The sequence below is a fragment of the Anopheles nili genome, chromosome 3, assembly GCF_943737925.1.
Source record: "Anopheles nili chromosome 3, idAnoNiliSN_F5_01, whole genome shotgun sequence".
NCBI lineage: Eukaryota > Metazoa > Arthropoda > Insecta > Diptera > Culicidae > Anopheles > Anopheles nili.
Genome location: NC_071292.1, coordinates 21,552,282 through 21,567,890, shown reverse-complemented (window position 1 = coordinate 21,567,890; position 15,609 = coordinate 21,552,282). Strand labels below are relative to the sequence as shown.

Below are 15,609 nucleotides of genomic sequence, written 5' to 3'. Positions count from 1 at the left end.
GTTAAATTTTCTACTAACCGATCTACCCAACATCTAATTCGCCCCGAGCTCAGTTGGGTAACGGAATACATTCTACACATGCGTGACGGTCAAAAATGATACCTCGACTTAATAAAAAGTTGAAAAAAGCATTCCAAAATCGCCTCCGGTGGTGAATATCTGTTGCAACGGTTAGCTTCGTTTGTGGCCAGCGCAAGTCTTTTGGCTCCGTTTATTGTGGTGGAAAAATGGCCCGCAACGCCCCGAGGATCGTTAGTGATCGGAATAACATCCGCCTCCCAGGTGCCTTTCGCACCGACCCCGACAGCCTTCACCGTGGTTGACGTGTGAAAGAGCAAACGTTTGAGTAAGTTTCCACAGAAGGTCGACCTTGGAAAGCCTTGACCACCTGAGGTGGCGTCCGGTGGTTACGCCGTGGATGAAGAAGCCAAAAATACCCTCGTATAAGCTACACCTTTTCGGAGCATACGTACGTATTCGCATTAAAACATGGCCTACTTTAAGCTGGATTTATTGGTTCATGCAAACGATCGAACGTTCCGTTTCCGATGCAAAACATTTGCGTCACTTTCGTACGTGCATACATATTTTAAAAACAAAAGTCAGCTGTGGGGGAATTCTGGTGAGGATTTTTTTTTCGTTGTTGTTTCGATTTCTCACAACCCTCTTCATCACACTCGCCTTCCCTTGTATTTGCGCCTTCGTGGGAATATTTATGAATGAAATTTAAAAATAGTTCCTTGGGTAAGAACCGGTTTGACGACGCGATCCATTGCTCCTTACCGTCTCGAAACGTAACGAATTCTTTCTTCTCCTCTTCCCGTTTGTGAAGCGCGAGTATTATTCATTCATAACATCGTTCCGTTGCCTTGATACAACGGAACAACCTGGAATCCCTTCCGAAAGGTGAAGGTACGGCTCGGATAGATGTAAAACCGAAGCAGTCATTTTCGAATTGGAATATGTCCTTTTCGGTTCGGAAGACGGAAAATCGAGTTGGGTGGATATTAATAGCATTTCCTCACAATTGGCTGGCAAACGTGAGGGAAACGGAAAACTCGAAATCGGATGCGAATTTAAGTGCTATTTCCGGGTGGGAATGGGCGCGGCTTAAGGGATACATATCGGAACTTATAAGGAAGGAAACCGATGATTTAGATGATTAGTAAAAAACTACAACGCTTATAACAGTAGTTTTTTTTTTGAATACGGAATGTGTAGCTCAACTAAACAGTTCTTGGTATGAATCATAAAGGCATTTACATTTAAATATACTGCGATAAGGGGAACCAGTTCCAATGTATTTAATTTACAAACTCGTTACTATCCAGTAACCAGGAGTGTACGAATGTTTTCTTATCAATGCGTTCCCAATTCGTGTAGCAATCGGCGAAGGTGAAGAGAACAGTGTTGGGTACACGTTCGCTGTTAGTTTACTTTGCCACCAGCTGTAACAACCTTGCAAAAGCGAAACCAAAAAAAACGATAGGAAAGAAACTGGCTGCTCGAGGACGTATGAGCCAACGTATGCACTTACCATTCCGACTGTGGCTACATCCAAATTCGAGGCGTTTTTATTACTTCCTTCGGTATTAATTTCCATTTTGATGATGGTGTATTTGTGCTCAATGTTTGCACAGTTTCGCCGCGTTCTACCGGTGTGATCCTCGGTTCGAATCCTCTTTGGGGACTGGACGCCGAGGACACCTGTGTGTGCGTGTGCACTCAAGGACCGAACACTAGCAAGCACGTGGAAATGTGACCGGATCCACTTAAAATATATCGCTTAGCCACTAATCCTTTCTCTGGCAATAGCACCGCCAACTGCCAACGGGTGATTCACACATTTGCACTTAATTTAGAACATTTTGCAAACGAATATTTCTGGGCGCAGGAAAGCATGACGAGCGTCTTCCGAGGCGTGACGTTCTCGTTTAATGTCAGTGCGGTCGGCCAAGCAAATACTACCGGGAGACCACTATGAAGACGCCGGACACTATTCGCACCTTAGGTACTGTACAGTAAACGATCGCTCCTTTATCGAATTCACTCGATACACCTTTGAACTACGGTACGAAAACAACACTTAACATACCGTCCTTAAGGGTGCAGTGGTGCGCGCGCGTGTGTATGGCACCGCTCGGTTACTAACAACCGGTGGCCACTACTTGTCGATTTTGACTGAACGTAAACAACGACCGCGTGTGCTGGCGTGCTCAGCTGTGGGGCCGTTTACTTCTTTCCGTCCCCGTACACACGCTGGCACGTTACTCACCCACCGAAACGCAGTCGTTGGGCGGCTGGCCTGTGGAGGGGAACGCCCATGGATGGCGTCATCGATGGAGAGCGATGGAAGCAAAAATTTCGTCACTCTTCTTCCTTCTTCGTTTGCCACGATTTTCCATTGCGTTTGTTTTACTGTTTGATAAGGCGACGTTTTCCATGTGCGTTGCAAACCGGTGCAAAGCGATACGAGTTGTTTCATGTGATGATCGAACCGCATTTTGTGGAATCTAATTTAACAATTTCTGGAATTGTTCGAACTATAAGGCGTAATAATTTATGTTTTAAATACTCTTGAAAAACAATTCTTTTGTAAATTTCTTTGAAAATATCAGTCAGTTATTTCTATGAGTTGAAGCACAAAAGAAAATGTAATTAAAATGTCATACAATCACAGCAACTATTGTAGAATCATAATGAAGTGTTTAGCTCAATTATGCTCTTAAAATTGTTGGTATTTATGTGGAAAATACGGAATAGCAATGAGTTTTCCAATGCTAATGGCGCGTTTACACTTGAAGTGCAATTTTCAGCTAGCACGTGATGACGAGAGGTGCGTTGTGCGTCATAGGCTGTATAGCATCCAGCTGTCAAATGATCGCCATACGTAAACAAAACAAATGCGCATCGCTAGTCAGCGTCGTTTCTGTATTTTTGCTTGCGAACGGAAAATAAGTGAGAAAAAATCATCAAAATGCTGCATCTGAAAGGTTACGGTAGCAGCAACAGTGATTCGGAACCGGAAGACAAACAAACGACGGCAACGAATAGTCGAACAGATGGTGAAACTTCGGCGGATGCGACTGCTCACCTAAAGCCAATCGACAGCCAGTATTCCGTAGGAAAATCGTTAGAAATATGCGCTGCACCGCTGGTGGTACCGATGGTAAGCTAATTTATGCTTGTTGTTGTTGCTTTTCTGTTGTTATACTTATATTTCCTACGTTCGCAGGGTCAGTCGGAAGTTTCGCGCGCGATCCAACCCACCGTGAAGGAAATCAACTACAATCCGCGCTACGAAGAGCTTTTTGCTCCGGTTGCAGGTCCGGAGAACCCTTTCCTAACACAGCAAATGAGAGCACCAAAAAACATGCTCACCGGTTTTGTGGAGAATGCACACATCAGCGATTTTCAATTCGAAAACCAGCGCAAAACGTTCCACAGTTATGGGTACGCGCTGGATCCTTCGGTTGACGGTAAAAAAGTAACCCCAGAAGAAGGCCCGAGTTATGTCGGACACTTACAGGCGGCGTATGACACCGACGGAGCAACCGTATTCGAGTCGGCCAAATCCAAGGTGAATACCGGGGAAAAAAGAAAACGCGTCAAGAACGACGCCCCGGAGGATGTGGAGGGATTCCTCGGTCCTTGGGGTAAGTTTGAAGATGAGCAGACGGTTGCACGACCGAGCGAAAAGGAGAAAGCTGAGATCGAGGAAATGATGGCAAAGAAACACCGCCGTCACAAGGTGAAGGAAGATAAACCAATCGAAGAAAAATCCATTTTGCACAGTGAGTGTTTTACCGAAAGGCTTTTGTTGCTGTTCATTACAAAGAGCGTAAAATACATTGAAATATTTTGCTTATTCCAGTCAAAGACGCTTTCGATTATCAAGGACGATCATTTCTACATCCTCCGCACGATGTTGGAGTTAATTTGCGTAGAGCTGGTGCGCCTGACCGTTGCTTCTTACCGAAAGCCCACATTCACAGCTGGACGGGTCACACGAAGGGAATTTCCGCCATTAGATTTTTCCCCGTTTCTGCCCATTTGCTGCTGTCTTGTAGCATGGACGCTCGCGTGAAGTTGTGGGAAGTGTACAATGAGCGGCGCTGCGTTCGTACCTACTCTGGTCACCGGCAGGCGGTGCGTGACGTTAGCTTCAACAACAGTGGCGAGCGATTCATCTCAGCCGGATATGATCGGTACTTGAAGCTGTGGGACACGGAAACGGGAGACGTGATATCTCGGTTCAACTCGCGTAAGATTCCGTTCTGCGTCAAGTTCCACCCGGATTACAACAAACAGCATCTCTTTGTAGCGGGAACATCCGATAAAAAGATTATTTGTGTAAGTTAGTCATATGCTTTTTGTGCCGATCCACCTACTTAACATTATTTTCACAATTTCAGTGGGACACTCGTACGGGTGAAGTTGTGCAGGAGTACGATCGCCATCTCGGAGCGGTAAACACGATCACATTCGTGGATGAAAATCGACGCTTCGTGACGACCTCAGACGATAAGAGTTTGCGCGTTTGGGAATGGGACATCCCGGTGGACATGAAGTACATTGCCGATCCAACGATGCATTCGATGCCGGCCGTAACCCTAGCCCCGAACGGGAAGTGGCTGGCGTGTCAAAGTTTGGACAACAAGATCGTCATTTTTTCTGCAATTAATCGGTTCAAGATGAACCGCAAGAAAACGTTTAGCGGCCACATGGTATCGGGATACGCTTGTAATCTCGATTTTTCGCCTGATATGAGCTACCTGGTGTCGGGTGATGGTGACGGCAAGTGCTACATCTGGGACTGGAAAACGACGAAGCTATACAAGAAGTGGCAAGCGCACGATAACGTCTGCATAGCGACACTCTGGCATCCGCACGAGGCCAGTAAGCTTGTTACGGCAGGATGGGATGGTCTAATAAAGTACTGGGATTGAGGAATCGACGGAATCAACGATAACGTTGATGTAATACAATTTTTCACGCATAAATAAGTCTTATTCATATCCGAAAAACGGTTGTTATGTGATGCGTCAATTCAATTCATATTTCAATATATAACTACGTTTTTTTGAACCTCCAACTACATTCTTCGATCATTCGTTCAAGCAAAATAGATCTAGTCTTCGCCGAAAGTAATCCAGATGAATTGAGCTTCACTGAAATCATTCGCTTCACGAGGGATAACAGAAAATGTTTGATTCTTTTCACAAATAGTCCAAGTTGTGGCATATTTATCCGTATTATAACATGCATTAACAGTATAACTACTCATATATTTTGAATTAAATTTTATTTATTAAGTCTATTTTACATCTTAAGGAACTAGCAATTATTTTACATTGATGGAAAACCACCTTTTTTCAGTCTTATGATCGTATGATCAGGCAGTCGTATGCTCACTCAAATTTCAACACCAAAAACTCATATCACCCAACATCCTTTGAATGTTGCGCAGTTAAAGCCCTACTTTCTACTGGCGCAATACATTGAGATAAATCTTTGGTTTCGGTGCTGGAGTTATCGTTGTGAAGAATCGACAAAACGTACACGGTCGCAGTTGATTTTGGGTAAACGTTCGCCGCTTTAGATCGTTGGTATCCGCACCAGGCACGACCGGTGGTTCCTGCTCAACTGGATTGTCACGCTTCCGGTGTTGCTTGTTTTCGCTGGGAATTATCGATACGTAACGTTGACCACTCGTCCACGTGTGTTCCTTCGCGGTTGGACTGGAACTAACATCGGATCGATTGATAACCACCGCACTGTGTCCATTTTCGATGGCAGTATGGATGACGACGGCCACGAGTAGGGCAACCGACGGGACTAATTTCGTTCGTGCGAACATTTTACTGTAAATGCGCTTGTTGCTATGAGATGGAGAGTCGTTCCTTCGCAAAGGGTCTCTCGTGTCGCTGGCTGAGTACTATTGTCCGTAAAAAAGCATCCCAAACGTTTATATACCCGCAACGGTGAAGAAGATCGCATTTTGTTGTCATGGTGTACGCGAGCCTCCTGTTCACGTCATATATATATTTTCCCATTTGAAACGCATCATCACGTCAACCCCCTCGGCTGTATACTACGTCGGAAGTGTCCCTTTTGCCCTCGGAGGCAACATGTTATTCCCTGCTAGAAAGGTGAAAAACATAAACAGCCCCTTGTTTGTGCGAAGTATGTGCTATGTTTTCTATTACGTAGGACGTATTCCAATCGGGAATCTCGTGCGCCCGTTGTTGCGTATTGGTTTCCATGTGGTGGTCGGTCACGAGATTTTTACTTTCTCAAGCGAGGAAGGCTGCGTCAGCAGCGTTGAAATCCCCAGTAAATGGACGCTTATCAGCAACGAAAGGGCATACCTACTCTCGATTGTGAAATCTATTTTAAACATTTAAAATTTTTTAAATAAAAATTATCATAATGACTGTTAATATATTATCAAATCTTGAGATATTGATAGGTAAGATATAACTTTTTTTATCCTATGCTATTTCTGATGTAGCACTGTAAACAATATATAGGTTTAGAAACTCTACATAATTTAGGCATTCAAGTAAAAAAATATTATATCTCTTCTCAAGTAAAAAAATATTATATCTATATTCAAGTAAAAAAATATTAACGCTTCTCTGTAGCAAATAATCCTGCTCAACACGATCTGATTCATAATTGAGTCGCAAAATGTGAACCATAGGCACCTTTAACCCCTCATCGCTTCATCGCTGAATCGACAGCGTTCGATTAGGACCTTTCGCTCATGATTAATAGCCTTTGTTACCGGGGGCTCGTATTTTGGGCAGTTCACGTACAAAAATATCTCCTTAGTACCAACCGCATACCGTTGCCAGAAGGAAAATTATGCCCCCACCGAAGGTTATCATCATATGGCGTGAAGTTACCTTTTATTCTTCAAATTTTCTTTTAACAAGTGCTTATCAAAGAGTGTTACGAGCGCGAGCGAAAAAAATATATAACAATTACTGTATCAACAGCATTACCATTTCTTGTTTAACTATCGTTCAAGTGAAAGAACAATATAGCTTATTACGTTGCACGGGATGCGAGTGCATATGTTGTGCCATTTTTGCACCAGGAAAATAAAATCAAACAATTAACTTACCCAATAAGAAAAGGTCACGCAGAGTATTATAAGCGATGCCATGGAAAAGTTATTTACGGAACTATTTTAAAGTGCAACAATATGTTTACAAATGCAATGTGATTGCGATCGTGCAGATGAGTCGTACTTTGTTTATGCAAATACCGGCTGACCGACATAACGCACTTCCAATCAGTGTTTGTTCGGTGCGGTTTATATTGCAATCTGATAATATAATCATATCATTAAACGGCGATCAATAAGCAAAATTCATTTAAACCCATTAATAAGCAGAAACAAGCGATTGGTCGTAAGAGCTTCGACATATTAAGTTAAAATAGGCAATTGTCGATCTACGCAACGGTCTTTTGCAGAACGATCACCCTGCGATCCTCGCGAAGTATAGAAACATAAATCCACCCCCATTGCTACTAATACTCTAAAAATCTTTATTATCAATATTCAGTTGTATGTAAAAAAAAAACAAATGGTATTCGCTAAATCAGTACAATAATGATGAAACTTCTCCTGCGATCGTCACATCCAAAACCCGTACATCTAACCCGGTGCAGGCACCACCACGCTGGCCCCAAGTTTCGCGGGAACGGGCCAGCACAGGGCACTTAACGAATTAAATGAAATACAAACGACAGTCACCCACCAATTGACGGCGTTCGTTGTGTTGAGCAGATTTCCGGTCGCCGGACCGCTCGCCGGTGCTCGCCGTGCTGGGGTAGGACGACCGGGGTGACGTGAAAATGGCGGCTTCGGCGCAAATTGCGCATCATTTTCGCGTGATGGATGGATGGGTGCCATGGTTGATGTAACGAGTGACCGCGAAGGACCTTCGCGACCATGATGCCTCCCAGCCCAGTAGTAGCCTCGCTGTTTCTGCTACGAGCCGTATCCTGTCATCCACGCGACCATCGTCAACAAAGCGAGGCGCAAAACATCTCCATCGATCCGCCATTACGTTGTGCGCGAGCTTTCGAGCGGTTTTCCGACGCTTGGAGGGATGCGTACTGACGTCGCTACGTTGGTACCCCCCCGAGGGCTAATCCGATTAACATTACACAATAAATACACAGTTCGTATGGTACAGAAAGCTCCGGCAAGCGGCGTGCTATCAAGGACGCGTAAAGAAGCGCGCGGTACAGGGCCGAGACCCAGATAAGGCCAAACCAGCAAGCCGGAGAAGATCACGCGCGTTTTGGTTCACGTTTCGGTGCTGCTAGCCGCGTGCGTCGGTTCACTCGTCGCATCCTCGTGCGGTGGCACTTCCTGTGGGTTCGGTGATGGCCCAAAGTCGAAGTTGGCGTTCACCTGGATGTGCGGGTTTTCCACTTCCGGTGGCAACGTGCTCGTTTCGCCCTCCCCGTGGTGCGTATGGTGGTTGTGGTGGAAGTAGTGCTCCTCCGAGGTCGTCCCGTGTTCACCCGCACCACCGAGCTGATGCCGATGGTGGTGATGGTGATGTCCGATCCCATGCGCCACATGCCAGAGAGCTGCTCCGGTCAGGATACTTCCCATGCTGAACGGACTCGAACCACGCTGGTGATACCCGTAGCTCGACCCATAGCTCGATCCGATCGCGTTCGAGTCCCCATACAGCGCGCTGTTGTGGTTGTAGTCATAATGCCGTGGTCCGACAAGTGGAGCCGCAGCCGCGTACGCATGCTGATGATGTCCTCCGACGGCTTCCGCGTAGCTCGGTGGGTTGATCTTCGAGTGTGAGTACGCCGGTGGTGCTCCACCGGCCGGTACGGCGTGGTGTCCTAGTCCCGGGTACGCCGGTGGGGGTCCCATTGGGTTCGAGTGTCCATCCACACTCCACCCGATCGGTCTCGGAGGTTGAATATCTGGCACGGGTGGGTTGCGCACCATACCACCGACGCCCTCCTGGTGCATATGGTGGTAGTTTTTGCGCGAATTACGCCCCAACGCCGTGCCCGTGTTGTGGTTGCTCTTGCTTCGCATCCGGATCGCAAAGGCGCGCTTTCCGTCCACCATCGTGACGCCGAACAGCAGCACATTTAGCGCGAGCACGCACAAGATCGCCACCGCGTGTCTGGTGTGTCCTTTTTGCCGACTTGCGGCCGCCATTTTCCCGGTGGTTGCCGGTTTCACGCACTGGTTGTTTCGCTACTGCACTACTCTGCTGTGGCCGTGGTGTGTGCGATTGTTTGCAACGTCGCTTGTAACGGTCACTCGTTCACGGAGTTTTGGAGGGTTACACAAAAATTTGGAAACCCCAAAAAATTCTACCACCGTCCGGAGCTACGATTCGTTCGCGATCTCGAGGGAAACTGAGCTTCACCGCACCCGTGCCGTGATGGATACACCGGCGTGCGTTGGCACTGATTGGTTTGCTAATGAAATGATTGACCACAGGCAGGTTCCCCGTGGCCCTTCCTGAGGCCCACTCTCCCCCCGCCATCCGAGGCCGGAATCCGATCGACGTGACGGCGGACAGGCTCGCGATCACGCATCTCATGGCGCAAGATCTTCACAACCCTGAACACCCTGCTCGCGTGGATCAGTTGCTCAGTGACAATGTGTAATCTAGCTCGGGTTTTGCGACGCCATCCCGTTCACACTCACGCTACAGCTGGGGCTACTTGGGAGTAACTGGCATTATCTAATTTTGCAGCATAAAACGCGTGACACCGATGGGACGGTTTGGACGGTGGCTGAGAAGCCGCCCATCTATCCGAGAGGGCAAAGCGCGGCATTATCTGGGTAATGGCGATGTTGTTGTTTTCCTTTATCATGATCGCGAAGAATTTGTCAACGCGTAATTGAATTAAGCGGCAAAACGATGGTAGACGCAATTTCCTACGCGATAGCCGAGTGTTGCTGGTAGATAGAGAAGACTTTTCTGCCCCGCTGAAATCGAAATAACGCAATAAATTATGATCGTCACCATACGTTCACACTTTCACTGCCCAGCTACGGGGGCTACGTGCTGCTTTATTGAGTAATGATCACGTGGAAACCTTGATCCTTCGGGGGGCTTGAAATCTTACAAGCAGGTGATCGAAATTATTGACAGACTTTATATATATTTATAGATAGTATGCGAAGATCTGATATGAACTGCTTGTCGTTAAATTTATTGTAACAAAATGAAACAATGTATAAAAAAAATACAGCAAAGCGAAATATTTTTTTCACGTGTTTCACATTTTTTTAGGTACTTGTAGCGAATGTGAAAAATCAGACCACATTTTAGCAATTTTTACCTAATCCTACAGACCTCTAGACCTTCACTACACATTCGTGCCAAAAATCCCCGATGTAATCTCTCCCTATCTCTCTCTATCTCTCTCTCTCTCCTCTTTCTAACGCTCACCCGAATGACGACCCAATTTTAATTCAAGTGCTTTGCCATCGAGTGTCCTCGTACGACCGTCCGTTGATAGTGATAATTGAAGCAATGAAACAACTCACCCTGCCATTCGCACCGCGAACCGTTTGTACCAGCTTCCAAAAACATTGTTGATAAGCGCACCTAGAGAGAGAACCCAAACCCGAAAACCCCGAAGCATAATTAACCAACGATCATGGCGAATCTGACGCGTTTGGTGCTGGGAATTTGTTTGCTGCTGCTGGCGTTCGAAACGTGCCCCGTTTTATCCGATTCGGAAGAACCACAAACCGAGGACGATCAGGAGACCGTGACCGAAGAAACGCAGGAACCCACCGCGGCACCGGAAGGCGAAGCGACTGAGCAGGAGGACCAAAACGAGGGCGTTTCGAACGGGAACCTGTTGTCGCAAGCATCGATGGTGAGTTAAGGGTGGCATGAAAAACCCCACCCACAACCCAGCCGGAAAAACACGCCCGTAAAACCCAACATCCTGTTTCCATCCGGCTTCCAGGTGAACATCTTCGTCGCACCGAGCGCCTGCAAACCGGGCTACCGTGTCGATCATAAGGGCAAGTGTCGGCCCGCGCTGTAGGTGAGTACGCTCCACCTCCCCACTTATAAGGGTGCGTTAAGATGGGGATACAAAAATTTTCCCCACAATTCCGGGACGGAGAGACGCTTGTTAAACGAATTTCGAGCCTCGTTTTCATCCGACCAGTAAGTGGAAGTGCCACAATTGACGGATCTAGTGCTTTCTTGATTGATCGTGACGCACCGGAGCATGGACCGGTGTCTACGTGATACCCTTGACCTTTTTTCCCTTCTCCTCCCTCCCCTCCACCCGCTTCCTTCCCCGTTGCTCAAATGGTCGATGAAACAGAAGATGCACATTAGGCATGGGTCAGATCGGTGCCGCTGTTTGCCGGTGGTCAATATTTGCCCTTGAGCACGAGGCGCAGCACCTTCACCGTGGGGCAGGAAATTAATGCCACCCGGCGAGAAGCCTAATGTAGTAATGATAGAGGAGTAGTATAGGTATAGGTACACTATCGATGAATTTACATCGCGCCCCACCCGTCCGTATCTTTCTACTTCCCGATCGTGGGGTTTCACGTACGTGAATTCCTGATATCAGCCCCTTCGGTTTGTCCGATACCTGACGTACAACGGGTTGTTTGGGTTTAGTATACACCGATCGCTGTCTGGTTAGTGCATTACAAATGCGGTTCACGGAGATCGGTTGGGGTGGCGCTTTGCACCATGTCCAGCTAATGGCCATGTCCAGTTGCTCCCGTGACGCGTGGTTTGTGGCACCCGTGATAAGATAAAACCCGCTATGGCACACTTGAGAGGTACTTTCTACGTGCAGGAGGTAATTTTTGCATTTTCTCGGTGTGGCGGGTTTGTGGTTGGATAAATTAGTGAAAACTTCCCAGTCGATACGATCGATTGCGTTATTATTCTCCTGATCGTTCTGGGAGTAGTACTGTTCCTAGAGAAACTTATTCCAGTTGTTGTGACTGGGGATTTGAGAATGGGCGTGATTAGGTGGCTGTGTGTGGTGTGTTGCGTGCTTTTGATCGGTACCAACTTGGCGCTTTGTGAAGATCAATCGCAGGATCCAACGACAACTCATGTGCCTTTTAAACATCTAGTGCTTCAATCGGTACGCATGAAATTATACGTCTTATAGGAAATTTTTTGTTATCTGTTTCTGCTCACCATTGGTATGAAGGAAGCTGAATATGTTTTCATTGTTCTTTAATGTTTTCAGAGGATTCTGTTCGATGCTCCCATAGTGTGTCCGGATGGAACCGTGTTAGATCGCAATGGCGTGTGTCGGCGACAAATGGGATGACACTATAAAATCTTGTTTTTACGTTGGCATTCTTTCATTGTAAGATTTAATCAATTTGAAATATAATGGTCGAAATATTAGACTGCGAAATATTATAATTAATAGTTTTATTGTATTTATTTTTTTTATACGCACGGATTAAAATACATTTCATTGGCAAGATCAAAAAATAATTTGAAGTAGCGTTGTCTACAACATGTTGTGCTCTTTTTTTTTAAATATGAAAAAGAGAATCTTTTCCAAATGAGTTTCCTGGTTTAAGAGAGAACAGGGTTTAATCAAGTCGTGTAAAATCATAGAGATCCCGCTACGTTTTTGGATATAAATTCTCATTCCTTAGCACCTGATAAGATAAAATGACAAACTCATGGTATTACCCTCAAGCAGGAGGAAGTTATTTTGCGCATTCATTCAATTAGATCGCACAGTTTCATTCAGATCACACAGTTTCATTCCGGAAAGCGCACTTGCGATACGATTTCAAAAGTCGGAGATTCTGTGATCTTAAATACTAGGCTAACGTTAAACTTGTGCCATATAGATGGGTTCAGTGAAGTGGTTTTTAGTCATCTATATAGTTCTGTTGAGTACCGACGTACTTCAATGTGATGGTCAAAATTGGATTTCGACCATACAAAGAGTGCCTTTCAACGGAAATAAAAAGTTTGATGTAAGCTAAAATTAACATAAACTGGCTCATCGTTCATTTAGGACGAAAATTTCTTACAATCGACTTTGAACATTATTTCTCTAAGAACGGATGGGTGAAATATGTATTATTTTGTTATGATTTCTAGTTGTATGATATGTTATTTAAGGCTCCCAGGTTATGCCCCATAGGATTCGTGTTGGACCGTAACGAAAAATGCCGGAAACCTATGGGTAATACACAGAAATATGCATAAATAATAAAATGGTTGTGTACCCAAATGTACGCAAAAAACAACAAATAATCCAATGAGCTTTCTATTTTCCTGCAGGTTAATATAAAGCTAGTCTAGATCACCTTCTTGTACGATGAATAATACAGCAATGTCAAGTACAGAAATAAATGCCGGATAATCTGAAATATCAAGCGACTAGCATGTAGTGCTCTTTTCTATTTGTAATCCCTGCGGCAATCCATAAGATGTTCAAAGAACCAACAGCGCTGTTTAATCCCGATAAGCATGTCACGTAAATTCCTAACAATTTCCGGAATCTTGTCCTATTCTCTCATATTATTTTGCGGTGCGATTAGATAGTGATAAGATTCGATTGCACTCACGCAGCGTTTGGCTTGCCTACATTTCGTTTCGATTGTTTTAGATTCGAAAAATATTGTTTAGGGTACGAAGACGAAATTGTGCCTACATTAGCATGTGAGATACTGAATTTCCCTTTTTATAATTGATTTCCAAATTTCATATTTACACTGAATTAGCACTCTGTTGACACGCTCTGCCAATGTTTGTACAGTAGAGCAGAAGGAAAAAAACCTAATCGTCGGTTTTCGAGACAATATGATAAGATAAGCTATCCATCCGTCGGACAATGAGACAAATAATAATAATCATTGTGTAGGGCCTTCCCTAGGCCAACCATCCAAGGGATGTATTTAATTGCGGGTCTCCCTCCGACGAAACTGGTCCATTGTGTTTGATTTGTTGGGGTGTTGCGTTATTAAACGTAAGGAAATAAAATGAAATTGTTAGTGCTTTTTTTCGGTGTTATGTTGACGATATGCCTGACCCAGGGATTTCCGGCTGGATGTGAGGATGAACCGGAACAATCACCAATTCCGGTGGATGCACATTTTGACCAGAAAGTAGCCATAGCCGTTGCAGAAAAGTTGGTTGATTTGGAGGATGGTGTGCAGGTATGGAAATCGTATGGAAACGTATGGTATGGATAGTGTTGAAGGAAATGCTTCATGGTGTTTTCAAAATTATTAATTTCAGAAAGCTAACGTGATTGATGCTCCAAAAGTGTGTCCGGAAGGACAAGTACTCGACCATCAGGGGAAGTGTAGACCTGTTCTTGGATAGGCTAGCGGCAATGAATGTGTGAATAGACTGTCTGTTTATTTGTGCAAAATAAATCGGTGTTGAAAGGGACTGTAAAAGTTTTGTTCCGTAATACAATTCAAAAGACATTTAAGTTGAAAAGTATATAATAAAAAGCGCGAAAAATTCCACATTTGAATGATTATTCACTTCGTTTATTTCGAAAAAAAAAACTAGAACTCAACGATCTTTTTGCATTTTCCTCGACCATCAACAGCTTCTCCTGGACGGCATGCCGATGGCGCATCAAATATCACCAATTGATGTGGGTCGTTAACGGGCATCGCAGTTGTGTCAACAGTTTTTGAATCATTAATTTCTGCCCGCAGATCGACTTCACGTGTATTTTCTGAATTATGTGACAACACTTCGTTAGGATTCAGCTTGTAAATATATGAACTCCACTGATACACTATTGGTTGGTTATAATAATGCAGCTGTTGAGGAAGTTGTAGTTCACCGAGCAGTTTTGGGGGAAGATAAGCACTTTCACCTATATCATATACCGCCAAGCAGCTCATCACAATAGAGAAAGATACAATCATTTTGGAATAATTGAACTTTGCCATCAATTGGATCAATTTCAACTGAAGTAAAATGGGATTTATGGTATCGTTTTTATAGTTTGTCGTAGGCACCGATCATCGATCGGCTCAAGGTTATGCCTTGGTTAGCTTTTCGTTCGTTTAGCCGGCCATTTGGCGTCATTGCCAAATATTTATTCAGCAATTGTGGTATGGTTTTCAGCTGAAGATATCAGAAAAGGAAATAGCGATCGCAAATGTAAATAATATCCATTGCAACGTACTGAACCGAACGATCGAGAACTAACCGGTTTTTGTATGTTCTATTTGGTAACTAATGTGATAATTATATATTTTATCTTTGGTTTGCTCGTATTATATTACTGTTTTATCTATAAAGTTTCATCGAAAGTACATAAATATAACGTTTACTACAAATTATGTCGAGCATGAACTGTTATACGATTTTAACGGTTTTTCATCATCAACGTTCAAAGTATTCACTTGAAAAAATGACACTGGAGGCATATTTTCTTTCATTGGTTGTGTTGACGTTTATATTCAAACATTTGTATCAAAACAAACAAACTACGGATCGCAAAAGCAGGATAAAATTTCATTTGTTTTATGTCTATAACTAATCTTTTGCATTTTGTATTTGAACTGAAATTCTGTGGAATTCCTAATTAATAAGGGTTTTT

The 15,609-nt window shown here is 44.4% G+C and overlaps 3 protein-coding genes across 3 annotated transcripts; 2 read left to right on the top strand and 1 right to left on the bottom strand.

Moving 5' to 3' along the window:
* The first annotated feature begins 2,977 nt into the window (after window positions 1-2,977).
* On the top strand, window positions 2,978-4,985 carry LOC128725916 (pre-mRNA-processing factor 17). Its single transcript, XM_053819690.1, has 4 exons — window positions 2,978-3,169; window positions 3,236-3,794; window positions 3,875-4,353; window positions 4,416-4,985. Exons 1-4 carry the CDS (start codon window positions 2,978-2,980, stop codon window positions 4,947-4,949), a joined length of 1,764 nt encoding a protein of 587 aa, XP_053675665.1. The 3' UTR covers window positions 4,950-4,985.
* Window positions 4,986-8,326: 3,341 nt separating this feature from the next.
* On the bottom strand, window positions 8,327-9,121 carry LOC128723894 (uncharacterized histidine-rich protein DDB_G0274557-like). The gene has a single exon (XM_053817659.1). The coding sequence runs from the start codon at window positions 9,119-9,121 to the stop codon at window positions 8,327-8,329; it is 795 nt and encodes a 264-aa protein (XP_053673634.1).
* Window positions 9,122-10,674: 1,553 nt separating this feature from the next.
* Window positions 10,675-12,431, top strand: LOC128723893 (uncharacterized). The gene is made up of 3 exons (XM_053817657.1): window positions 10,675-10,899; window positions 10,993-11,073; window positions 12,256-12,431. The coding sequence occupies exons 1-2, from the start codon at window positions 10,675-10,677 to the stop codon at window positions 11,071-11,073; spliced, it is 306 nt and encodes a 101-aa protein (XP_053673632.1). The 3' UTR covers window positions 12,256-12,431.
* Window positions 12,432-15,609: the final 3,178 nt, after the last annotated feature.

What these genes read in the sequence shown, in the direction of transcription:
- LOC128725916 (XM_053819690.1), top strand. Translation starts at nt 2,978, where the DNA reads ATGCTGCATCTGAAAGGTTACGGTAGCAGCAACAGTGATTCGGAACCG. An exon ending in CACCGCTGGTGGTACCGATG is followed by an intron (nt 3,170 to 3,235) that starts GTAAGCTAATTT and finishes CTACGTTCGCAG; the next exon opens with GGTCAGTCGGAAGTTTCGCG. An exon ending in CCGATAAAAAGATTATTTGT is followed by an intron (nt 4,354 to 4,415) that starts GTAAGTTAGTCA and finishes TCACAATTTCAG; the next exon opens with TGGGACACTCGTACGGGTGA.
- LOC128723894 (XM_053817659.1), bottom strand. Translation starts at nt 9,121, where the DNA reads ATGGTGGACGGAAAGCGCGCCTTTGCGATCCGGATGCGAAGCAAGAGC.
- LOC128723893 (XM_053817657.1), top strand. Translation starts at nt 10,675, where the DNA reads ATGGCGAATCTGACGCGTTTGGTGCTGGGAATTTGTTTGCTGCTGCTG. An exon ending in TGTTGTCGCAAGCATCGATG is followed by an intron (nt 10,900 to 10,992) that starts GTGAGTTAAGGG and finishes TCCGGCTTCCAG; the next exon opens with GTGAACATCTTCGTCGCACC.